The sequence below is a fragment of the Dipodomys spectabilis genome, unplaced genomic scaffold (genome assembly GCF_019054845.1).
Source record: "Dipodomys spectabilis isolate Male_0828 unplaced genomic scaffold, ASM1905484v1 ptg000002l, whole genome shotgun sequence".
Lineage (NCBI taxonomy): Eukaryota > Metazoa > Chordata > Mammalia > Rodentia > Heteromyidae > Dipodomys > Dipodomys spectabilis.
Window position 1 is genome coordinate 42322482 of NW_024870679.1, and position 26812 is coordinate 42349293.

Genomic DNA, 26812 nt, shown 5'->3' on the forward strand with positions numbered 1-26812 from the left:
TGACATCATGTCTCCATCCCTCCAGACAACAAACTTCCTTGTCTCTTACAGCCATCCACTTCCTGCTTTACCCACAATCCTAAGTGATGCCCCTTCACACTCTATCCCTGGGCACAGAGCCCTGCCTGCCCCTACCAGCCTATAGCAATGGAGGCAGAGAACATGGCCATCCCTGCATGGTACGCACTAGGACGTGCAACCTTTTACTACCTCCTGATGGCTCATCATAGTAACACAGCCATATGAGAACACAAGAACATGTCCTAAATGACCCACCACTATGTGTAAAGTCAGTCCCAGCAGAACACTCTACAACCCAACTCAGCTTGGCCACAACCTGTGGTCCAAGTGTTGGAAGACACCAAGAAAGCAAGACTGGAAAAGCCTTTTTTTTTTTTTTTTTTTTTGCAAAGCCAGGACAAGAGGAAGCTGGTCTTTGCATAGTAAGATAGGAGCTTTTCTGCAACTCACAGCTTGGCAGAGGGGGAAAGCATCATCCCTGAGGTTCATCTCTCTGTGGGGTGCTCTGCCTCAGTATCCAGAAATAGATGCTGTCAATATCCTGAGACCATTTTAGCCAAAGTCAAGTTACTCGTCTCAGACCTACCATGAAATTCTTCAGGAAAGACAAGCTTTATATCAGATCTAGAAATCCCTGTAAAAATGTACCCTGGCTTTACAAAACATGGTGGAGATTGTGCTTTGTGATAAGACACAGGTTCAAGTACAGGTATAAGGAATAACAAAGAAGCTTCAGGTCCTGGCATTGAAAAGACCCTATGCATCCCAAGCCAAAGAAGCCATGGGACCCACAAGAGGGGGCCAGGTGTGTACTTACCACAGGGAGGAGCCTTCGGTCCCTGTGACCTCCAGAAAGTCGTATCCGTCCTCTAACTGGAAGTCAATGAAGACCAGGGCGATGGTGTCTCCGAGCTCAGCCAGAATGGTCCATGTGCAGTCAGCGTTGTTGTGATACTCAGAAGGGAAGTGTGGGCTGGAGATGATGCCGCTCTGACCTCTCAGGGTCCCACCGCAGGCATCGTCCGCTGCAGGTACAGAGACAAGAGGATCACATGAGTGCTCGGGTTCCCAGTGGCACTGCCATACATGGTAGGCTTCATTCATGACAAGCAGAAAGGGTCCTGAAAAGGGATATATGCACACATCGGTCCAGACTGTGCAAGTAACAATGACAGCAGACCTCCACAGCCCATCCTAGGTGTCAGATACTGTACTGACAATTTCACATACCCCTGTTCTCATTCAAGAGGAAAAGAAGGCCATGCCAAAGGTAGGTTAAAGTAATTTGCTCGAGTTCACACAGCAAATGGGTAGCAGAGATCATCACTGAATCCTGATGAAGGCGGCACACGATAACTGCCATTATACCACAGTAATCCTTGATACCCACGAGAGAGAAGCCAACAGTCAGAACTGCGGGGAACAGCATGTGGCTTCCTACTAGGCTATAGTAAACCTTGGACATGATCAACGAAACCCAGAAGGTAACACAGTTCCCTAAGAAAATCTCAAAGGGCATCCCAGGCTGGACAGGACAATCTTTCCATCTTCCCTGCCCCCAGGCAGCTCAGTCCCAAGTTTTACTTTCAGACCTCCTGCCCCTGTCCTTCTACATATGCTGACTTTTTCCCAGCACATGTCTCATGAAGCTTCCAGGCCCAAATCCTTTTCTGTGCTCCCTCAGACATGGTGCTCTGCTTGTTCCCATGGCTTCTGCACACCACTGGGACTCCCCAAGGGCATAAACCTTGTGTAAGTGGTCCCTAAAGAGGGACCTGGCATTGCCTTGCTGCTCTGGCCTGAATCCCAGCCAAGATGTGACATTCATTCAAGGAAGAGGATCCAAGGGTCACGCTCTGATTCATGCATGGTACTTTAGAGCACTAGTTTTGAAATACCATAGGCCTTGGGAATAGATATGGCTCTTTCTATGCCTAGGGGATCCATTGTGAGTTGCCCACACTCTCTAGGCTTGTGCCCCTGTGCCTCTGAAGCACATGGGCTGGCTCAGAAATGCAGAGAGGAAGACCACAGGCATGTCAGTGTTCAATTGAGCCAGAGGTAACAGGAACCATCAAGCCAGACACTGTTCACTAAGCTCTTATCCCAGGTACTCTTCTAAGTACTCAAGCATATTGTAGCCCTGTTGTTCTCATTTTACAGGTGAGGAAACCAGGACAAAAAGAGACTCAAGTCACTTGACAAAAGTGACACCACTCATAGGGCCAGAAGGGCCTGAAATTCTAAGCCCCAAAACTCTGCTTTGGGGGATGTGGTCCTTGGCCAGTGTATTTTTCTGTCTTCCAAGAGTGCAGTTCATAAAATGTAGGACATTTGCTTAAGATATTGATTCCATTTCGGAAGGCTCAACAGTGAAGACATCATTACAGCTGGGTTTTGAAGGATGTATAGAAATTCTCGAGATACACAAGAAAAAGCAAGGCATTTCATGGAAAAGCATGACCATGAGCATAGAAGAAAGTACCAAGATTTGTCCAAGATAAAGAGCTCTGTGGACTCCGTATTAGTCAGCAGAGGAAAGACGGGCAGCAGCAACTGGAATATCATAGAGACTACATCCTACAAATAGCCTCACCAACTTTTGTTGTGTGGCCAGGATTGGCTATGAACCATGATTTCCCCCAATCTCTGCCTTCCAAGTAGCTGACATTGTCTGAGGGTTTCTCAGAATACTCTATCTCTTTCTGGAACCATCTTCTCTACCTCATGGGGCCTCCCTGGCTCCCCCTGCCAGCCTTTCTGTACCAGACTAAGTGTTATTTCCTGGACGATCTTTCCAGAAACAACTCCCCATCCCATGCATTCATGTTCCCATAATTACTTTCCATACTTTGTTTATTTCATATCTAGACAGCAAACTCCCTGAAAGTAGAGGCTATGTCTGCTCTGTCTCTAGCACATTTCTGGGTAAGCATTCAATAATTACCCAACACCTTTTTCCCTTATCCATCAGGCATTCAATAAGTACCTAGCATATTTCTGAATATACAGCAGGCATTCAAAAAATACCTCTCACCTTTCTAGGTATATAGCAGGCATGCAATAAGCACCTAGCATCTTTTCAGTTTCAATAAATACCTAGCATATTTCTAGGTATACAGTAGGCATTTAATAAGTAACCTTTCCAGATAAATAGCAGGTAGTCAATAAACACCTATAGCACAAATAAATAAAGAAGGAAACAGAATCACACAGGGTGTGGCTAAGCCAGTTGCAGCTGAGTGTCTCCAGCTGTAGAGATGTAGTCTAGATGTAGTTTCTGTGATGATAAGGCCTCTCTGTTTGGCAGTGCTTGGCTAAGCCATTGTAAGAGTGCCAAACTTTACACTGTTTGCCAATGACTGCTAGACAGTGCTGACACTTGTCACTCAGTGTGCAAAGCTTCTGGTCTTCTGAAAAGACATCATCCTAGCCCCCTAAGCTCCCCAGACCCCCTCACTCCTCCAGCACCATCTCCTTTGATGGAAGACGCTGTAAAAGCCATTTGGAGATTTTCCTCACACTTTAAACAAGGCATCATATTTCATGGTTACAACTCTGGAGTCATAAAATATAACCTTCAGCTGACACCACAGGCCTAAAATATTCATCGGCACTGTTCATTCCTTCTCTCAGAGCATGGGCTCTGTGCATTTTGGGGCAGGGCGTTATGCTGATAGTTGCCTTTTCAACTTTTATGGCTTTATTTACGACTGGCTTTAGGCTCTCCTAAAGTCTCTTCAATTAACCGTAATTTTAGAAAACTGTCCCTAGGTCTCCTCTGACATCTGTTAACTCTACAATGGCAGGCATTTCGGGGAGGAAGGAATGTTCATGAGAGACCGCTCCATTCCAGGCCACCTCCAGTGTGCCATCTTGGATTCTAAGGTCTTCAGCAGTGGAACTCCTGTCCACTTTTTCCCAGCCCTGGGCTCTCAAGCTCAGAGGAAATGGAAACATTCAGGGGTCTGGGTAAGAGGCTGCCATGTTACAACTCAAGTACAACACTAAGAGAGCCAATGTCCCGGTGCCTTAATGTCACAGCCCTGCTCTTTCTCTTCTACATAGCTCCATGTGTCTGTCCATGTTGGGACCTCAGGAAATGTCCCAATCCCACCTTCTAAAGCTTTGAGCTTCACACCTTCAACCTTGGCTTTATCAAAGACCTTGCTTCATCCCATTAAGAAATGAGTGTTACTGTGGAGATGTATGTCTGTAATCCAAGCTACTCAGGAGTCAAGACGCAACTGCTTAGCATGCTTAAAACCATGGGATTCAAGCTGGACAGCAATTGCTCATACCTGTAAGCCGAGATACTCAGGAGGTGGAGATCATTTAGGACTCAGTCACCTATCACCTCTGTGGACAGCCATTTATGTATTTGATTTTTGTCACTTTTCTATGCTCTGGCTGCTGGCTGAGAAGGTCCAGGAGATTGTGGGATCTGGTCTGGCTGGATCTTCACTGCAGCTCTCTGTAGTTAGGCCGATATCTGGCATACGATAGGCAGTCGGTAAACAAGAATTGAATCCATGACTGGCTGGGCACGGGAGGTACTCACAAAGCTGTTGGCTCACTGGGTGAGTGAATGAGTAAGCAATCAGCCCTGGAAGGCTGCTTAGAGACCTAGATTTAAAGCTCAGAGAGATGTAGCGGCATGCTAGTGGCCACTCCGCTCTGCGTTGGCCTATATGATGCAGAAGCCAGGCCTGTATATTACTCCAGCTACCACTCATGCCCAGCATACCTCCTGCCTCACATTCTGCAGATTCCTCTCCCCAGGGTGGCAAATCTGCAATGCCACTCAACACGAGCCATCTCAGCTTCTGCAGACTGTACGCCTGTTCCCCCAGGTCTGGTGACAGCCGGCAGTGTTTGGCTTGAATCTCCAAGGACAGTTTTCTCTTCACCACCTGCTTCTCAGACCCTAGTGTATCTGAATTCCTTCCTTCCTTCCTCCTGAGGCCTCCTTTGATCCAAGGCCAATGTCACTCACAAGTCAGAGGCCAGATGCTGAAATATACGCAGTCTTCATTGTGTGGGTCAAAGAGGTTACACAAATCCCAGTATTACCCAGGGACCTCCGCCTTCAAAAATGTGCCCAGAATGAGAGAACAAAGTGAGGATACAGGCCCTGCTTGACCCCTGTCTCAGCCAGCTTAATCAAGCTGCCACAAGCAGCATCCTTGGCCTAGGCCTCCATAAGAGTCAGCCCCTTAACCCGTTCTGCTCCAATCCCAGCTGTGCCCTCTGCCCCCGTTAGCCAGCAACTGGCATCTCCTGGATGGAGAAGATACACACAGTACTCCAACCTGCTTGAGAAGCCCTGGATTTAAAGAAATCAGGGTCACTCAGAGCAGTGGTGCAGGTGGTAATCTGGACCAGGAAGTTGTCTCTCAGGTTGTGTGCCTGTTGAATGCTGGTGACAAATTAGATCCATCCAGGCAGCTGTTCACCCAGCAAATATTTATGGATGGCTGCCCAGTGGATGAGGTCTATCTGCTCAGGGATGCCAGCCCTGGAGAGTTCTAGACTAGAGAAAGAAAAGGCCAAGAGACTCATTCTCTCCTGAATGTGAACCTCATACTGACAGGGCTGCAGTTTCTGGCACAGACTGGGCATTTGGTAAGCACCTTTGGCTGTAGGGTGGTTCAGTCTCCTGAGCACAAGTTTGGAAAATCATTTTTGGACAAGCCAGGCTCTGCAATTGAGGATGCTTGTCAAGACGCTCCTGAAGCTGTGGCCAATTAGAATAGAGAAATGGACCTGAAGGGCTGGGAGTGGGGGAAACCCTGGGAGGTGGAAAGAAAGTGAATTTGTTTTCTCCCAGCCTTTTAGCCCAGGCACATCTGAGTCTCTATCTCCCCCTCCCCCTTGGCTGCAGGGAGTCTCCAAGAAGCCCTTCTGAGAGCAAGACTTGACCTGCCCAGCCTGCTGTGTGCTCAGGTAGGGAGCTACTTCAGAGGAGATGGAATGACAGTAGAAAGGCTACTCTGGTAGTCTGGGAGTCTTTCTGGAAGCAGCTGTGCTCCATGCTAAGGAGGTAGAACTTGACCCTGTCAGGGATGAAGAGCCTCCGATGAGATCCTAAGTGATGGGTGATATCGTCAGATCTGTGGCTCAAAGTTCTCACCTGTGGGGGAAGATGGACTGGAGTTGTTGGGAGCTGGAGGACAACTGTCCACACAGTCCCTGCAGTGAGGCAGCTGGTGGCTAAGGGGGCTCAGATATCACCAGGGCCTTCTGAGAAGTGCTTAAGGCAGGACCTGGCCGGCAAGGCATAAGATACGGGAGAGATCAATATTACCCACTGTGCCCAACTTGGCTGGCTTGGGTGGCAATGCTCCTCTAGGAGCTGGGGCAGGCAGCAGAGGCTTGGGGGAAACTGGAAAGAGTTCGGGTTTAGAGATGGGCCAAGTCTGAAGCAGAGGGGGAGAGGGTTAGTAGAAGGCTCAGTGTCCTCTGGGCTAGAAGCTTAGGACAGTGAGTAACTCAGAGAAGAGTTCAGGAGATGCATGAGTCATCTGGGTGGGGTGGCTCATGCCTGTAATCCTAGCTATTCAGGAGGATGGGATCTGAGGATCCCAGTTCAAAGCCAGCCTGGGGAAGGAAAGTCTGAGAGCACCTTAGGTCTAATTAACCAGCAAAAAGCTAGAAGTAGAGCTCTACCTCAAGTGATAGAGCATCAGCCTTGAGCAAAATATGCTAAAGACAATGCCTAGACCCTGAGTTCAAGCCCCAGTACCACTGAGGAAAAAAGTTCCCAGAGTAGAGGCCAAGGCTGCTGTCTAGCATTTCAGGGGCGGAGGAGGGAGAGAAGTCAGTTAGGAGAAGGAAAAGCGTTTGGCAGGAGCCAAAAGAGACTCAGGAGAGATTTAGGGGTGAATCAAACCATGGCAGCCACTCCACACCTGTGGACTGATGTGAATACAGACCTGAGTGGTCTCACCCCACCTTGTTCTTGCCCACTATGGCAAAACATCCAGACGCTGGACTGTGGGATGCAATCAGACCTGGCAAAGGAGAACCTCCATGTCCCTTACTGCTTGTCTCTCACTTGGGAGGGTAATGAGCAGGAGGAGAACAAGGAGGAGGAAGGGGAAGAGGAGGAGGAAGGGGAAGAGGAGGAGGAAGGGGAGGAAGAGGAGGAGGAGGAGGAGGAGGAGGAGGAGCAGGAGGAGGAGGAGGAGGAGCAGGAGCAGGAGGAGGAGGAGCAGGAGCAGGAGCAGGAGGAGGAGGAGGAGGAGGAGGAGGAGGAGGAGGAGAGTGCAGTATATTCTCAGGGGGAGCTGGAGCCTCAGGGTAGAGCCAGATAGAAGCTTCCAGAAGAAGAAGCCAAAAGGCTGTCACTCATGATTCATTTCAAGTCTCTTGCATTGTCCTGAAGTCAAGTCTCTGTGCTTCTGTGTTCTGCAAGTCAGGTGCTGAGTGCAAACACCTTCAAGATTATGTTGGGGTTTTGCTTTAGTTTTCCAAAATGGATGGGTGGAGAAAACTGGACCAAGCTCCCAACTGAAGGTGGCAGAGCAGAGCCAGGGTGGTGAAGTGGGACTGTGGGTTGGAGGGTCCTGGGAAGCAAAGACTGGAGAGGAATCTGTCACTACGGGATATGGAACTGATTCAACACATTGGCCAGGGCCTCTGAAGGGAAGCACCCCTCCTTCCCAGGACAGCCCTCCCTGGGATCACACCCCACATTTTTAGTTCTGCCTTGAACATGGGGCACTAGAACACTAGGGTGATACTCCTAGTCCTTCTGGGAGAACACTGGTCCTTTTTTCATGGCCTGGACCTTGATATCATTTACTGTCATGCTGACTCTTCTGTCACCCTGTCACCTGCATGCCACCACCTATGGAGGATCACACCACTAAGGGTAACATCCCTGGAGTGGGCAGGGAAAGGGTGAGGAAGGGCTATGCAAAGGGGGTCAAGGTCCCATCTGACCCACCTGGTCATTCCTGATGCCAGTCTCCTCCACAGAGGCAGATGCGGAGTTAGATCTAAGGACCCTCCAGAGCTTGTTTCCTTCCAATTTAGCTTCTGACAGTGGGGAGGGGAGTAGTATCACTGCCTGCTTAAGACAGATCCCTCAGGAAGCCTCAGCACCCCTCCCAGCTGCTACCCCCCCCATACCCCCATGAGGCCATCTCTGGCCACCTACCTCTACAGGAGGGCAGAGGGAAGTCCCACATGGCACTGTTCTCAAAGCCAGCATGGCAGGTGAGCACGGCGTGGCCCTCCAGGAAGAAGCCGGGGTTGCAGCTGTAGCGGACTTTGTCGCCGAGATTGAAGGTGGAGCCCTGCTGGATGCCGTTGGGCAGCCTCCCGGGGTTCCCGCACGTGTGGCTGGGGAGAACTGTGAGGAGAGGGAGACCGGCAGCAGGTGAGCGGGGTCGCAGCCTGGACACCCCCACATCCTAGCAGCACCTGAGACCAGTTACCCTCTTAGGCATTTATGTCTTCTGTACCTGGGCTGGCAGATGCAGGCAGACACCCCTCCTAAAAGCTGCCAATTCTCAGAGAAAAGGTTCCACATAAGAGGGGTCAGAGGTGAAGGAGGAGCTACTTAAGAGATCTGTGATCAGACAGTGCCTTCCCTGCTTTTTCTAATGCATGGCCTTGGTTTAACTTAGGTCTGTGATGACCTAAGAGCAGCCCCAGTCCCTCGGGCATAGCTGCTTTCACTTCTGACTCTGCAAATGGGACCCTGAATACACCAGAGAGTAGTTGCTGGTGAAACTTAGTGTCCTTCCTAATGTGTGTGCTCTGCGTGGTGGCTGAGGATCCTGTGGCTGGGGTGGGGGGGGAGGGGTGGGCGGGAAGGGGGAGGTTAAAGGGACGGCTGATGCTGGAACAGGAGATCCAGAACCTCAGCCTAACCCACTTAGAAAGGGAGATTCATTCAGAGCTGGAGGACACGGTGCAGAGCCAGAATCATGAGGCAGTCACAAGTGGACCATCACTTCTAGAAGGGATGCCTGGAGACATTCAAGAGCACCCCCAGCCACCACCAGCAGTGGCGGGGGGCAGGAGGGTTGTGGGGGACACACAGACATTCCGGGTGGGTGCAGCACCCACTGCCCCTGACCCAGCTCGTGTGGTCCCTGCCTTTATCCTCAGCATTGGCCCTGTCTGTGCCCCACAGGTCATAGGTCCACCATTCCAGGACAGCCCCCCAGGACACAGATCAGCAGTGGTGCCAGCCACAGTCAGGTGCTGTTCAAGGACCTCTCTGTGAGTCTATCCAGCCATAGTTCATGAAGACTTCTCGGAGATGGAGAGGAGTGTAGAACACACACACACATACACACACACACACACACACACACACACACACACACACACACACACACACACACACACACACACACACACACACACACACACACACACACACACACACACACACACACACACACACACACACACACACACACACACCCTGCCCAATGGCTCACTTTAGGCAGGAACCTTGAGCAAGTTTCTTAACCAATCTGTGCCTCAAATAGGAATCACAACTGCACCTTCCTCAAAGGTTTGTGAAGATGGATGAGTTACAGCATGCAAAGCCTGGCCACCACTGAGTACAAAACAGGTGACCATGTAAGTTCCTAGTCCCAAAGAAGATGTGTGATATTAAAGATAGGATAAGTGTCCTACTACAGGGGCCAGATAGGGTACCAATCCCAGGTTAAGGGATGACTTCTTGGAGGAGTAAGAGATTACTAAAAATTAGTCTAAGCAAAAAGAGAAAATAGCATGTGCAAAGGCCCTAAGGCTAGAGAATATGTAGACAATCAGGGATCCTGGAGTGAGAGGATGGGGTAACGATGATGAGGAACAATGATAGGTAGGCTGGACTCTACAGCCTCCCAAAATCCTTGAAAGACACTCTTCCTGCCCATGGTATGTTGATGCCCATGGTCTTGGACCCTCTTTACTGGCCCTGGTGATCTCAGAGCCTTCTGTAGAACAGTCTTTCTGCATTGTCTTCCTCCCTTTCTGATAAGCTTCGAGGGCATCCTGATCAGAGTCTGAAACCAGGTACTGTCAGTGTTTTATTCTGCATGGTCTTGAGTCACATGACCCTTGGGAGCCTTCATTTCCTCAATGGAGTTTCCTATTCCACAGGCCGTGTGGTCTTAAGGGCTCAGTTCTAGGTGATTCATCTGTGAATCCTGGAGAAGAGATGGAGCCTCATTTGTAGGGAAACGTTTGCCTGTTCCTTCATTAGTTGTTTAAAGAATCATTCAATCATCTGTTAATTTCTTTGTACAACACCGAATTTATTGTGGGTCTACTGTGCTGGGAATCTAGGTATGAAATGGCAATGTAGATCTCTGTTCTCCAGGCTTGTATTTTTGCTGGATAATCTTGAGGCCCAAAGAGCACTTCCTTCTCTAATCTCTGCCTCTGATATATGAGATGATGCTGATGAAGGAATTCTCTTCCATCACCCCATCCACTGGCCAAGCTTAGCATTTCCTATGACCCCCGGTGCAGGCTGGTTTGGCATTTCCTACCATCCTCTGCTGCCTACCTATAGTATAGGCAATATGAGTGTGTGTGTGTGAGTGTGTGTGTGTGTGTGTGTGTGTGTGTGTTGGGGGTGGAGAGGTAAGTAGGGTAAACATTTGGAGAAGAATACAAGCCCAGGTGAGGGGAGGGAACCCATCAGGGAAATGGGCTGGGGACCAGTGTAGAACTAACGTTTCATTTTCCGCAACAAGACGCAAAGACCTAGTTTAATTAAATTACTAATGTCAAAATTTTAATGAACCTGCTTCTACTTTGGGGCTTTCTTCCTTTGAAATTAATGACTGGAACGTCACTATAAATAAAAGTCGATTCTTCTTAAAAAGTCAACTCTCAAATGCTTACCCTTCTTTACTTAATGAGCTGTTCACAATCAGACCCCTCTGGCCTGGGGACTCTCCTGGGACCAGGATATAAATGAATGGAGCCCATTCCCACCACCATCTTCTTTGGTATCTCAAGCTCTGATCCCAAGAGGTCTCCTGGTGAATGGAGAGCAGGCAGACCTGGTACTCAGAAAGATCTGGGTTCAGATCTTAGCTTGACCATTCGGGCTAAATGAACTTGAGTTGTAAAGTTTCCTTCTCTGGGCTTTAATGCTTTTTCTGGAAGCAGAGATTCTCATTCTTCCTGTAAGGGGTGTATTCGTTTGCTAGGGCTGCTGTAACAAAGTACTACCAGCTGCAAAGAACAGAAGCTTATTGTCTTGCTTTTACAGATGACACTGAAAGATGGAAAACTAGGGCTACCTGCATGCCCATCCTTCCTCTTCCCCTACTACTTCTGATGGCCATTGGCAACCACTGGTGCTCCTAGGATGCTGGGTGCATCTTTCCCACTGTTCAACATAAGCTGTTCCTCTGTATCATGGTGCCCACGTTTCCCCTTTCTATAAAGCCACCTGTCTATTAGCTAGGGCACATTCCAATCACCTCATTCTGATGTGATCATCCACAAAGACCACATATATTTTGAGGGGACACAATTCAATCTATTAAATAGAGCTGCTGTGGAGATTAAGATTTATACTATTTGAGTACCTGGTAGGTTTCTGGTTGTGGGCTAAATGTTTATTTTACTTATTGCCCCCACCTCAAAGAACCTGTAGGATGTGTGTGTGCGCATGTGCATGCATGTGTGCGTGTCTGCCTCATTTTTGCAGGTGACAGGGCTAGGGCACAGAGAATTTAAGTAACTTGCTTCCTCCCAGGCCAGGCTAGGAGACAGCAAAAGCTAGGCTGGATTCTTTCCAGCTCTACCAATCAGCTCTTTGATTGAAAGTGACATTCCTTCTGATGAAGGCAAAGCACCCCCCCCCCACACACACACAGTAGGTATTTTATAAAAGAAAATTCTTTTCCTCCTGTGTCCTTCTCAGACAGCCACAAGACAGTCATCTGATTATCCATACTTAATAGTCCATTTGGGCAGCCCTGTACTTTTTGAATAAACATCAAGGGTAACATTTCAAGCGTGCCCTTTTGTTGTGTATCTAATGAGCAACTGGCTGGACAGAGGTGGAAGATTGGAGATAAGCCACAAAGCAAATCCTTTCTAAGGCACGGCCTTCTTTTATTAATTTTTTTGTTTTGTCCATGTGTTTTTCCGCAGCAATATTATAACCGTTCATGCTCTCCTGTCTATAAAGCTTCTCTTTGATTGCTTACAAAATGAAGAGAGGATATTTACATCCAACGCAGCCCAGAACGATATTATTAAAGCTGTGCCTGACATTGAACAATTCCACTGTAGATTAGCTGTGGGGAATTTTGTCCCTTCTACAAAGCCCAGCTCGTGCCAATCAACGTAACAGTTTCTGTGATTGTATGACAATGACTCTCCTCTGTGGCTTGAGTGCAGCTACATCAGGCCTTGTGTTATTTTTAATTTGAGACTTTGGTTCCTGTATTATAATGAAGAGTCATTTACGCTCTCTGGACAAGCACCCTCCATATGTTTTGGCTTCTTATCTTCCATCAAGGAACTCCATTCATCTTGGTGGCCATATGATGGATGCAAAGTGGTAGGAGTGATGAGAAGGATTCAGGCAAAAGGAGCTGGTCTTCCTGTAGCCCCTCCAAGGAAGAGACTGACAGAGCTGCATGTGTGCATGTGTGCAAAGATCGGGCATAAGCACACATATGTATAAGTATGTGACTGGGAGTGAGTGGCTAGGGCTGAGAGGGAAGCATTCCAAACACTACACATGATCTCGCTCCACTTTTACAGTCTTGTGTCCTCAGTCATTGACCTCTTCAATTTAACTTATTAGAGACAGACATTGGTGGCTCACATCTGTAATCATAGGTTCTTAGGAAGCTGAGATCTGAGAATCAGGATTTGAAACCAGCCTGAGCAGGAAAGTCCATGAGACTCTTTATCTCCAGTTAACCAGTAAAAAGCTAGAAGTGGAGGTGTGGGTCAAGTGATAAAGCAACAGCCTTGAGCAAAAAAGCCAAATGAGAGCAAGAGTTACTGAGATCAAACCCCAGAACTAGTACAAAAAAATTATATATAATTTGTTGCAAACTTACTCTGTACCATCCTCAGCATTAAGCATTTTGCATACAGTTCCATTCCTAAACTGCCAACTGAATTTGCTGTCTCTGGTTCTTCTCTGCTCCTCTCTGGAGGGATTTTTTTTATTATATGATACATTTGATATATATTACCTATAAATTTAACAATACCTGAATATATGCTTTATAATAATGATATATTCGAATATAAAGTTTACTATCTTCAATTAATATAGTAATTTATAATACATTAATTACTTGGAATGCTTATGTGCATACCAAGGAAGACAGACAAATGTAGGTCCTCTGTCTGGCCTTTTGGGTGATTCATATGAGAAACAGTAATTGTTTGAATGGCTGATAAAATAAAAATGACAGAAAGAAAAAGATACTCGGAGAACTTCCCCTTTGCTGTCAGGAAAATGAAGGCTTAGGTTTTAGTAATCTGGTAGCATTTTCTGAATTCTCTTCTGTCCTGTTACGTCTCCACCTCTATTACTATCCAAACCACAGGTTCCCCTCAAGCCCCTTGCTAGCTCTCAGATTCTCCTTCTGGCAAATGCCTGGTCAGCCACCAAGGTTATAGTTAAATGTCACCTCCTCCATGATACCCACCTTGACGTTTTAGGTGTCTTGCATAAGCCAGAAAATCGTGTGAGAGCACAGCTTGCCAGGACGTAAGGAATGTTCTGTTGTTGTCAGGAAGTGACTCCTACAGTCCCGGACCTCCTGGTCCACTAACTAGGTGGGGCTCACTCTTCGTGTTCTTAATGTTGTGATCTCACAGACCCACATTTTAAGTGCTCAGAGTCTGGGGGCTCCTCTTGGGAAGTTATATTGGGATTTTACATGTACTTCAATTCCTGTACTTGTCATATAGCCTTTATCATTCATTCATTCATTCATTCATTCACAACACCCTGGGTTCCAAACAAACAGCAGCTGATTCTCCTTGCAATTGCTTCTTTAGGTGTCTATTCATATCTCTGAGGCCTCTGGGAACAGAGTGGTTTTCCTGAAATAACTAGCCATTGACTTATTGCCTGGGGCAACCAGAGGGTCCAGTTGGAAACTGGAATGTATTGAGCATACATATAGACACACATAAAAATGCACGTAAGTTGTAAAATGTATATATATGTGTGTGTGTGCATGTGTGTACATGGGTTATACTGTGTATACAGGCATGTAGGCATATGTGTGTGTTTATGTATACATACCAGTGTGCCTGTATGTGCATATATGTGTACCTGTAAATATGCGATTCCATGTGTATGGATGTGTATGGACACACATATGCAAATAGATATGCATGTATGCACGTGTATATATACATGTATGTGTCTCTGTGTGCATGTGAACATGTATGAATATAAGTATGGACCTCTGTGCAAAGGACTAGTTATAAACACAGTCTCTCTCCCCCGCGGCTTCTTTCCTGCTGGGAGAATGGCAGATGGTAACACGTGTGTACATTCCATGAGACTTTATTTATGAAAACAGCAGCAGACCTCCCGCAGCAGTGCACTCACTCATGTTTTTATCTCAGGTGAGTGATTTATAGCCTCATTGCCATTCTTTAGGTTGCAATTACAAATGCCATTTTGCCAAATAGAGAGTAGAATCAGGAGAGCAGAAGGCTAACATGGTTAGAAGTAGGACAGTAATAACAGTAGCCACCTCCTGGGGTTTAATAGGACCAGCGCATCATCTGGATTCCTCTATTTTGTTTCTTCTCCCAGACAGATGAGCAGCTACAACTATTGCCTCATTGACAGGGAGAGAGGGAAACAGAGCAGGGCTTGGGGTGAGGCTCAAAGCTGTGAATGGATCTCAGTGCCTTTGCTAGGCACTAATCTCAATATCCGGGCTTTTTTTTTAAGCTATGTGATTGCACCCCTGCCTTCCAGCCAGTGGTCTGGCCACCTTCTGAGTCCCTCTCTCTTCCAGCCCAACCCACACCACCACTGAGACTGCAAAGACACCCCCACCCCCACTGCCACAGAGAAACTCAGCAAATTCCCCTTGACTAGGCCACAATGCCATGGCCTCTCCACTATCTGCGACTCTTCAGAATCCACACCACAAAGGAAACACCACAGGCCCCAGAACCCTTGCCACATAAGATACAAGTTATAACCTTCTAAAGGTATAACCTTTAGAGTATTTGGGATACATTTAGGCTAAGAAGTATTTGTTCTTCAGCATGTAAATTTAACCATCCATTGTGTATTTAGCAATCCTCACCCAGAGACATTGCCTCTTAAAAAAAAAAAAAAAAAGCCGGGCGCTGGTGGCTCACGCCTGTAATCCTAGCTACTCAGGAGGCTGAGATCTGAGGATCATGGTTCAAAGCCAGCCCGGGCAGGAGAGACCATGAGACTCCTATCTCCAATAAACCACCGGAAAACCGGAAGTGGCGCTGTAGCTCAAGTGGTAGAGCGCTCGCCTTGAGCTGAAGAGCTGAGGGACAGCGGCCAGGCCCAGAGTTCAAGCCCCACGACCGACCAAAAAAAAAAAAAAAAAAAAAAAAAAAAAAGACCAAATCTTTTTTTATTGTTGTTGTTCTGGTGCCGGTAATAGGGCTTGAACTCAGGGCCACACAGTCTCACTTAGCTTTTTCACTCAAGGCCAGAATGTCACCACGTGAACACCCCTACTTCTGGTTTTCTATTGGTTAATTGGAGATAAGAGTCTCACAGGCTTTTCTGCCCAAGCTGGCTTCAAACTGGGATCCTTAGATCTTAGCTTCCTGAGTAGCTAGGGTTAGAAATGTGAATCACTACTGTCTGGTCATCCTTTAACTCTTAAAGCGCTAGGACTAGGGGAAGAGAAACAGTAAGTGCTTAGAGCTAGGAGGTTGGTGGGGGGTACTTCAGCATTGGGGCAGGAGAGTAGCCACAGAGTGAGTAGCTTTGACACTCTTACATAGGGCCTGAGTAGCTCTGGGGTACCCCAGGATTCTGGGGAGGAGGGGGGCTGGCTTCTTCTCTGAGGGAAGCTTTGCTTTAACTGTCCAAACCATCTTTCCCCAACCATACTGGAGCCCAGGGATTGTCAAAACTGTCTAGTCAGAAAGAAACACACACACACACACACACACACACACACACACACACACACACACACAGGGAAGGAGGGGGGGAAGGGAGAGAGAAAAGGAGAGAGCGAGAGAGGGAGAGGGAGAGAGGGAGAGAGAGGGAGATAGCAGCACCTTAGGGGGCTACCCAACTCCCATCAACATGTTCAAAATCTGGAGTAACTACATATGCAATTTGGAGTGATCAAATGTAGAATGGAGCTTTGAAATGTCCCCCCAAGTTTTTCATGGGCTGGGAGTGTAGCTCGGGTGGTAGAGCAGGTGAAAATGAGCACCTCTCAATGTGTTTCACAACACAGAAATGAGCAGTAAATTCCATGAGAAGAACATTTAGCAGACCAATCCATTGCAGGAAAGACTGCAGAAATTCCCTGCTCTGCAGGAACCAGTGCTCAAGAGTTTCAGTGAGGGCTTCTGCTGGACAGAAATTTGGTGAGCCTCACTTGACTCAGAACTTCCAAAGATCTGTAGAATCCCTCTTCTCCTTTGACTCCTCATCAGCACCACTGATTGCCCTGTGGGCTGTGCTGTGGCCCAGGTTAGGAAGAACTGGATTGTAGGAGGAGGGAGATCTGAGCCACCTGGCTTTCCTTGTTAATCAGCAGCTCTGTAAAATCAGCCATCGCAAGGGGAGGTGACATTCACTTAGCTCTCACAGCTTAACGCAACTGGGTTTTTTGTTTGTTTGTTTGTTTAAATTTTAACCAATACAACTCCCTCTGTAGAATATGCAAACCTACACAGATCTGGGAACAGGGATGACTACAGGAGGGGGCTCAGGTTTCCCAGGCCCCACTGATCAGGAAGTTCTGGTGTTCATATTAATTCTTACCAAAGAGATCAACATGTCACTTGCAGTTAAGGACCACTTAAGGCACAGAGGACAAAGAGACAGGTTCTAGCTTTTCGTCTGGCATCTTCTAAGCAGGCTATGCTTTGTCTTTGGCTGGGATTGAATGTCCTCCCCAGGCCTGGCTGGGCCAATCTTCTGGAGGCTGATGGTCAGGCTCAGTCATGCTTGGCCTCACCCCTACTCTGCTGCAGAGTGACGTCATCAACCTCGAACACAAAGGACCTGGACGAGGCTCTGAATCTGACCACATGAAGGGTCCTGCCCGTTGGCTGCGCCCTGGAACTCTGCCTCTGCAAAACTATCTGTTGAGTAGGTTATCCTGACTCCTGGCTGCATAATTTCCCCTTAACCTCTCAACAATGGGAAGCCCTGCTTGGCCCAGACTGTGGAGCAAACTCTCAAGGTCCAGATCCCAGTGCTCTTTCCCACAATGGCTACTAGGGCTGGAAGGCTCATGTCCAGCACCAGCTGGGATTCCCATGGCAATGCCCCATTGACCAGCTTCAGCTTCTTGGACAATGGAGCCTAAAGCTCCCATTTCTTCCACTTGGGTCCCTGTCCAGAGCTCAGAAACCCTGGCACCCCTCACAGACACTGCTCCATTGAGGCCAGAGATGGCTGAACTTGAATCCACTGGAAGAACACATCTGGCCAAAGATGTTGGACATCTTGCCCCAGGGAGAGTTAGACAGATGGGCACAACTGAGATGCATGGCTTCTGACCACCATCCCACTTGTTTCTAGTATTTGCTGCAAAGGATGATGGATGTAGTGATGGCAAAAGACAGTGATTTAACAGTAGGGGGCATTGGAATCCCCAGAGGGTGACCCACAAACCTCCTTCTCTACCTTCTTCATGATCAGCAGCAGCAGCAGCATTTACTGACCAAAAATTCTACAAACTAACTTTATACTTAACCTGTGTCCCATAAACATCCTAATAACAGCAAGGTAGAGACTCTGCCCATGGTACATGTGAGGAAACTGTGAAGATCAGAGAGGGTGGAGTGCCTAGAAACCAGGGTATAAATCCAGTCCATTCTCTACACACATACCAGATGGAGAGACATGAGGCTGTCATTGGTGCTAAGAAGTTGACTTTGAGGTTTCACTGCTCACAGGACCCTCCACCACCATGGGGCCGGGGGACCATTTTTCAGTCTGACAGTCAGAAGAGAGGGAAGAATAGTCCTGCCTTTTGCTTATCCCTTTCATTTTTACTCATCTCTGGAGTCCAAAGACTTCAGCAAGGGTTTTGGGGAGGTTCCAGAGCTGGGGGAACCCACCTGGTCCATCCTTCAGGGCCACAGGGCAGGAACCAGAGAGGATATGCCCTGGGGAAGCACTTTATGTCATGAACCCAAGACTGCCTTACACAGCACAGGCAGACCCACTTACTCTTACATGGCATATGCAGAGCGGTGCCTTTACATACATATACACACACACACACACGCCTATACATATGCACATACACACTCATTCACTATATACAGAAATGTGTACATACAAAACCAAGTGTGGGATGCATGTGGACACAGCTGCATGTGTGTCCTACTAAGCACATGTTCTACCACTGGGCCACACCCCAGCGATACACACACAGCCCCTAAATCTTCACACCTAACAACAGATACTATATACTTACCCTCCACACATGAAAACAGACAATCCGTGTTTATGTCTCAACAGACTAACTGTTTTCATACAGCCTCTATGGATTAATAAGCCATTCTCACTAATGTCACAGAATCCCCTGTGGGCTATTGTTACTGACTCCCCTATACTCACAAACATGCTGACTTATGCCTGTAATCCCAGCAATCGCTGGGGGCGGGGGGGGGGGGCTGAGGTATAAGTCTGTGGTCAGCCTGGACTATACAATGAGTTCCAGGCTACTTTGGGCTATGCTGAGAGACTGTGCCTCAGAAAGCAAAGCCGAAAATCTGTTACATAAACATCATGGCAAGGCACCTCCCTGCATCTCAGCGTTTCCCCCAGTAAAATGGAGACAATTCCTGTGCCCAGCTCAAAAAGGTGTGGAGAAAGTTAAGGAGAACACACCAGGAAAAGTGCTGGTCTCAATGTCTGGCACACAAGAAGTACTCAATAAATGTGGGATGTGATGACATCTAAGTCCCTGGAGCTCCCTGGGAAGAAGATAGGCCAGTTGCAGGATAAGCTGGGCAGTCGCTGAGGACAGCAGATGGCCCCAGGGTTAGGGCATGGGCAGCTGTCCCTAACTCTGGATTATGTGGACCTATTGCTGCTTTGGTTAATTCAAGCAAGGGTCTGTTCAACTGACTCTGAACTGCCCTCCCTAGATCAACTCACCAGTCTTCCTACCTGGCCCCTAACTGATCAGGGAGACATAGCAAGAGGCTGGGAGATAGTCTGCATGGACTCCAGCTCCTTCCTCAGCTGTCCCAAATTGCCTGGCTCTCCAGCCAGTGGCACACAGCTGCAGGCATGATGCAAAGCAGTTTCCTGGAAGAAGTATTGGGTATGGATTTGGCAGAGAGAGGATGGTATTCCAAGTACAAGGGGCTGTGCCTCTTTTCTAGGTCGCTAGTGTCATGGACTTCGGTCTGCAGATGAAGTCTCAGGCCACACCATCCTTCTGACGTCAGCTCCAGGTCTTACCACCTTCAGCCTCTTCCATGTGGGACTCTTAATTTTATCACCTACTGCACGTGGCCCAAACTCCATCCCATCTCTGCACCAGATCCACCTCTGTCTGCCCCTGGGAGCCACAGACCTGGCTAGGTCTGTGGACTGATGGGCTAGAATACAGGAAGCTCGGAACATCTAGGCCAAAGGAGGGCCTTGCCTTTAAAGCTGACTCTGCTCTCAGACAGAGATGGATTGATTCTATCGACCCAGGAGTCAGTGAAGACTATGTCCAAAATATAGTAGACGACTCTCATTGGCTGGATGCCTTCTGGGAATGAGTAGAAGCCCTGACTCAGAGTTCTAGCAGCACAGATATTGCTAAGGCCCAGGAGCAAGCCTCCTCATCTCTAAAGAGGGACAATGTAACTACCTGCTAGGGAAGTATAGTGATGGCTAATCCATCTCAGCAAAGCACCCTGCAGGATGCTTGGTGTGGAGCAAGGGTCTCATTCTATTACCTGTTCCCAGCTCTGGAGCACAGTGTTGGGATGGTACCAGGTCTACAGCGGAGGAAGCCAAACACATGAATTTCATTGTCCTAGGTCATAGCCTGGTAAATGACACGACCAAATTCCAACCACTGCCCACCATAGCCCTTCAGTGATGGTAAATATAGGGTTGCTAGGGAAACCTGTAGGGACCAGGGTGAGACCAGACAGGCCAGAAGAGAGAGAGGCCAGGTGAAGCCTGATGAAAAGATTTATGTACTATGAAGCACTGCTATTCACAAAGTCAAAAGGCAGAAGCAAGCAAGTAACTATCGCGAGAGACGAACGAATGTGCTCCAGCCACAGAAGGCAGTGGGGTTCAGCCTTAAAAAGGGGTGACATTCCATCACCTGCTACCACATGGGTTTGAGGATAAACCTGCCACAAAGACAAAGCATGGATGACTTCTCTCACATGGAGTTGGTGCTTAGAGCTGTCAAGTTTATATGGATTCAGAAAGTACCACATGGCTGCAAAAGGCTGACATATGCAAAAGGCACAAACGGAAGATGGGGTGGGGGAGGACTTAGTGTGTCCAAGGTTTCATTTGGGGAAGATACAGAAAGTTCTGGAAATGGATTGTGTCCAGATCTTCACAGACACGTAAGTCTTACTGGACTAGATACTGGACTACACTGGACTACATACTTCAAAATGGCAAAGATGGTGATTTTCATTGTGTGTAATTTTACCGGGATGAAAGGAAAATAAATGGTAAGTTTGTAAAGGGGAAGAAGGAGGAGGCAATGGAGATGATTTGTCCCACCCATGGCTGGACTCTGCCTCACTGGTGAGGTACTGAAGACAAGAAAGATCCCAGGGGAATCAGGCTTTCCTGCCACACTGCCCAGCTCCCCACCCTCCTCTGCCTGCCTCATCTCCAATTCCAGAATTATTTATCATCAAGGAGTCTGCCTGCCGGAGATGGGATGTGAATTAAGGAGCTCAGCTTGATTTTGTTTTTATCTTATTTTGCCCAGTGAGGTGCTGCCGGAGTGGGGCGGGGCATAAGTGGGCCTTGCTTTGTTGTGACTTGTCGCCAAGCAAACGTGGTGTCAGCCAGCATGCAGGAAGCTGAGTACAGGGCATCCTGGAGCCCAGGCTGAGGATGCGTACTCTAGGAAATAATTACCCTGTGTCCCTTTAAGTTGGCCCAAAAATATAGAACCCTGAGGAGCAAGCACTGTTCTGTCTTCTTAATTAGTCTCCTTATTTAACCTGGGCCATTGCTAGAAAGGCATCCAGCCTCTGGAAACAAACACACCAAGCTTTTCTTCAACTCCACATGCGTAGGGGCTGGCTGGCAGAAGCCTCTTCCCATCCTTTGGCCTCAGTATTCACATCTGTGTAAGGACGGGCATTAGAAGTACATGTACTGTCGGCTACGATGAAGACTGAGAAAATGACAGATGTGCACAGCCGTCGGCACACATGTCACTGTGTGAGAGCTGGACGTGTTCTTGCCTGTCATTACCGTTATCGTCATGGTCATGGGTGTCTTCCTAAGGGGTTGTTTGATATGTTGACACTATGACAAAACTAAGTTCTGGGGTTAGCTCTCCACTAAAGCATCCTTGGGGATTGATGTCTGCCCTGTAATCACACCAATGTCCGAGACAGGCTGTTCTCCACTCTGGTCGTGGGACCCACAGGGTTTCACAGCCAGGCTAGAGGTCCTAGGTTCTGGAATCAGGGCCATGCTGCAATTCAACCGGGCCTGATTTTGCCCATCTCAGCTCTGGTTTAGTCTCTGACTATTTCCTGGATCCTGGGTTTGGGTTTGTTTGGCTTAATCATGGTAAAATGCATATAACATAAAATATAGCATCGGGGCTGTTTGGAGTTGCAGTTCAGTGACATTGTGTGGCTACCACCACTCTGCCCCTTTTTCTTGCAGGACTGAAACTCTGTGTCTGCCCCACACACTCACTGCTCCCCCATCTCCAGCCCAGGGCAACCACTCTTCCACCTCCCATGTTCTGAACCGGCTTCTCTGAAACCCCATGAGTGACACGCATGGCATTTGACCCTTGGTGCTTGGCTTCCTTCCCTGGGCCTCACATCGCTGAGGGTGGTTCAGGTTAAAGCAGGTGTGGCTCATCAGGAGCTGCCTAATTTATGCAACATGGAGAATGGCATACCTCACAAGGCCTGTGAGGGTAGAATCTCTATTTACCTGCTCGGGTCTCAAACCTAGACTATTCTAGAATCCTCTTCTTCCCATACCCAACCCATCAGACAACCATGCTAACCACGCCTGCATACACACACTTCTGTGACTTCTGTGCTACTGGCACAACGTCCACCTTTCCCTCCCCTGCCATGTCCTTCACCCTGTATCTGCAGGGTCCTGTGTTCTGGACTGTTCTCTCTCCCCACATGCACACATTCATGGTCATGCCCATAAAGTTGCTCTCTGCACAATAGCCAACAATAAAAACATATTTCCCCTACTGAAAATGGAAAACCATCCCAGGCTCCTCAGGGCCCTGCAAATAAAACTCATCTCTTTACATAGGCCCACAGTCTTCATGGTCAGCCTCTGTTGGTTCCCTCCGGACTTGTCTGTCTCACTATGCTCCAACTATAAGAGCCCTTCGCTCTGCTACTCTCCAAGGCAGTTCCTACCCTAACGCCTTTGCACACATCGTATGTTCTCTTTAGTTCAAGCTTCCATTCTTGTATCTACTTACCTCTTACTTCCTCAGACAGGCCTCCCCTACATACACATACACCACCACCACCACCACCACCACACCATACTACAGATGCCTGCAGCTCTAAGCAACCATTCTATTTTTCCCCTTTCATCTACTGTCTAGCTGGTATACAGCTGATAAGCTCTATACAGTTAAGAGACCCTATCTAATGTGTAACTTTCTCCTTTAAGTATTTCAGGACTGTCCAGAGCATTCAGCAAACAAACGTTTGCTGAATGAAGTCACAAATAGCAATAAGATATAATGTAGGTGGAGCCATTCCCACAGAGAAGCCTGGCCAAGTCCCTGTAGATAGCAGTTATGTTTACCACCAGCTCATTCTAATCATTATTCTGGACTCCCCTCCACCCTCCTGCAAGGCCAGCTCCAGCATTAAGACCTGGGACAAGATCTTGGGTGTCCTACATTGTCTGTACCTCAACAGGAGCTGGAAGTCAGGGGAGTGGGGGTATGGGTGTGTGCAATTAGGGACTCACAAGTCTGTGTGTACAGGCTTAGCTTCCCAGGACATCCAATCCCACTCTCTGACAAGAACGAGACCCCCAAGTCTGCTGACAGGAGATCTGGGAGGACGGGAAGGGCAAGGCTGGGCAGCTTTGGAAGTTCTTTAGGCCACCACCACTGTAAGTCTACTGGCACAGCCACCATCAGGACCTGCATTGTTCCCACCTTGGTTCCTGTACCAGGGACACCAGCCAAGCCCCAGATCCTGTCATTGATCACATTCATTTATCAATGGATCTCCACATCTCCTGCCTCCCCCCTCCCACCCCCCCCCCCCGGCCCCCGCACCGCTCGACCTCTTAACTTGGCCACCATGTGCAAGGTGTGTGCTCCTGCTGTGTGCCTGCGGACGACACCCTGAAAAATAATCAAACAGCTCTTTAAGTGATGCTTCGTGCAGGGTTTCCATGGCAACATTTTGGGAAAGAGCAGTGAGAACTTTGGTGGCCCCCTCACCCAGCCCCCTTTGCTCACTGCCCCAGGGATCCTGGCTCCACAAGGCTGCACTGTTACCAGCACTGGGCTTCCTTATTCCCCTTTTCTCTGCCTCAGTTTCCTGACTTGTAAATGAGAGCGACAATACTGCACCTCTCATAGAATTGTTCTGAGAATTAAATGAGCTCCTCTCAATCCTTAGTGTGATAAGGTGGAATGTGTCAGACAGTCACCCAAGAGCCTTGCCAGTACCCTGGTCCCTCCCTGAAGGTGTGGGGCTAGCATGATGGATGAATGGGCCTACTCCTGATCAGGAGATACACGGCAAAGTCAAAGAGTGTTTACAGATGTAATTCTGGCTCCTGATTGGTTAACAGAAAGGAACATGGTCCCTGGTGGGCCTGACCTCATCAGTTGAGCCCCGAGGACTTGGAAGTCAGGGATGGGAAACAGCAGGGTTTTGTTGCTGACATGGAAGAAGCAGGCCACCTGATTCTACAGCTCTGTGGGAGACAGAGTCCCAGTGCTCTGGCAAGTCCCTAGCTCTACTGATAACCCAAGTATAGAACCTAGCCAACCCACAGAGGAAGGGAGATGATATGTGTGCTTTCAGGTAGTGGCTGTTCCTTACATAGGAGAGGGCAGCTGATGCAGAGAAGATGTTTGCTCTGGGTGTGTCATGTTTGCCTGGCTGCCTGCCTGCTACACAGTGCCACGGCCTGCACCACACTGCATGGTAACCACCTGCCTGCCACCACTTCCCTGCTGTCCACTGTGACCATTGACACAGACACCCACTGAAAGTGAGCCAGGAGGCATCTCAGCCTCAGGTCCTCTATTGGACACTGCCTCCCCTTGGTCAAAAGTTTGAGAATCCCATGTCTGCCCTGCCTCTGGCATCCATCAATTACTCAACACACAGAATCTTTGGGAGCTGGTCTGACACAGGCAGACATTATTATCAGACCATTCTTCTTAATTATTCCAAGTTATTTGATAAGTCTGAGCTATCAAATAAGAGGAGTTACCATAAGAAGGTGTGGATCAGATACTGGCCCTGGGAGGTAGGGTTTCAAATCTATAGGTAATGTTACAAGAGGAAGTTGAGGGATGATGGTGTGGCAGCCAGGTGGGCAGAGGCAGCGTGTACTTCCTATGGACAAGACTCACTCTGGCTAGCCTGTGTGAGCTTGGCTGGGGACTCTGAGCCTCTTCCAAGCTAACAGGAGCTCGCTGGAGCTGTCTCTGCATCCACATCTTCCTGATTCCCAAGTCTTTGCATATGGCATCTTTGGGAAGAGCCCATTGACTGCAGATACATCTAGTTGGAAAGCAACTGTGGAGCCAGTGAGGGAAACAGGGATGCAGAGAGCATGCGTGTGGCAGGTAGGGGTGGTATAGAGCACTTCTGCTGACCATTTTCTGGTCTTCAGGTTAGCTCAGACAACTTCAGAGCAGGATTTCTAAATTCATCTCCCGCCCTTCTCTCCCATTCCTGGCGAGGGCCCAACTTGAGTCCTGCCCATCAATGTGACAAACAGCATTGGTCCTATCCTTCAGCTCCCACTCCACAGCTGGAGTTCTACTTTCACAAGACAGAGTTCTCAACTGTGAATCTATGTACTTAATCCCCATTGTAGAGATGCCTGGCACATGGCAGCCCCCCAGGAGGTGAGTGCTGGGTGAAAAAGGAACTGTCCAATACATGGCTCATACCAATCCAAGATACTTGGGAGGTGGAGATAGGAGGATCACAGCGCAGGTAAAAAGTTAGTGGGACCTTGTCTCAAAGAACAAGCTAACTGTGGAGGTTCACACCAGTAATAATAGCTATGTGGGAGGTATAAAGAGAACAAAATTACTGTCTGAGGCCAGCCCCCCCCCTCCAGCAAATATGTGAGACTTTATCTGAAAAATAGCTAAAGCAAAAGGAGCTAGGTTGTGGCTCAGGTGGTAGAGCATTTGCCTAGCAAGGACAGAGGCCTGGAGGCCTGAGCTCAAGCACTCATAATACAAAGAAAGGAAAAAAGAAGAAACACAAGAAACTGGCTCCTGACTCCTGACGTCCTTTGACCCAACTACAGACTCACTGTCCCATCCTCACCCAGACTCCTGCATCTCTCCTCAGTCCTGGCCCCAGGGCTCAGCTTTAAAACTGGGTTATATCCTGGATCTGCCTCTCTCTAGCTAGCGAGTGACTGAAGACCAATCACCGGATCTCTTTGCTCCCCATTTCCTCCTTCATTAAATGGAGACACTGGGCCACAGAATGGAGAAGGATCCATGGAGAGCTCGCATATAAATCACGAAGCCTTGTGACAAGTGGCACATGGAAAGCCCTCAGGAGTCATCTCTATGGCTCCACAGTGCAGAGGCAGAGGGTCATTTGGCTCAGGCCCCCATACCAACTCTGCCCCACTCTTGCTCTGTGCCACAGGTGCCTTTCCCCTGGGTAAAGTGCACGGAGCTTGGCACAGTCTGCCTCCCAGGTGGGGAGGGAGACTTGTCCTTGCTTGCTCTTGTCCTCTTCCTGCTTCCTACAGCGGCCTCTTGGGGTGAGGCCTGATGAAGAGCTCGGCCTTACAGTGCTGCGTCCTCCCTCATTTGTGCTGCCCCATCAGAGTCTGTCATTCCTGACTTCATCGCCGTCTGGCTATGAGATGATGCCAGGGGATAAACACATGCCATGCTCAGCACCATAAACTCAATCTCTGTGTGCAGGTCTACGATCCGTGCTGACAGACCCTTCTGGGGCAGGTAGGCCTCTCCTAAGGTGACGGTGGAAGATTCCCTTGGGTCTAAGCCAATGTAACTGCGATGCTTGCTTCCAGCACTGCTCACCCGGTGCCACGCTGACATTACACATGTAGGCACAGCAGCTTCCCACTCTGTCCAGAGATTTCTGAGCCACAGGTGGGAGCGGCTCCTTCATTTGCATTGCCAACTGCAGAGTTAAATGT

At 48.4% G+C, this 26812-nt stretch overlaps 1 protein-coding gene across 1 annotated transcript in view; it reads right to left on the minus strand.

Annotated features, from left to right (window-relative positions):
* Nucleotides 1-26812, minus strand: part of Csmd2 (CUB and Sushi multiple domains 2) — a 526828-nt gene that overhangs the window by 340446 nt on the left and 159570 nt on the right. The window contains exons 4-5 of the mRNA XM_042684124.1: nucleotides 8186-8380; nucleotides 839-1046 (exon numbers count right to left, since the gene is read on the minus strand). Coding sequence (XP_042540058.1) covers nucleotides 839-1046; nucleotides 8186-8380 — 403 coding nt within the window. The remainder of the gene's footprint in view (nucleotides 1-838; nucleotides 1047-8185; nucleotides 8381-26812) is intronic.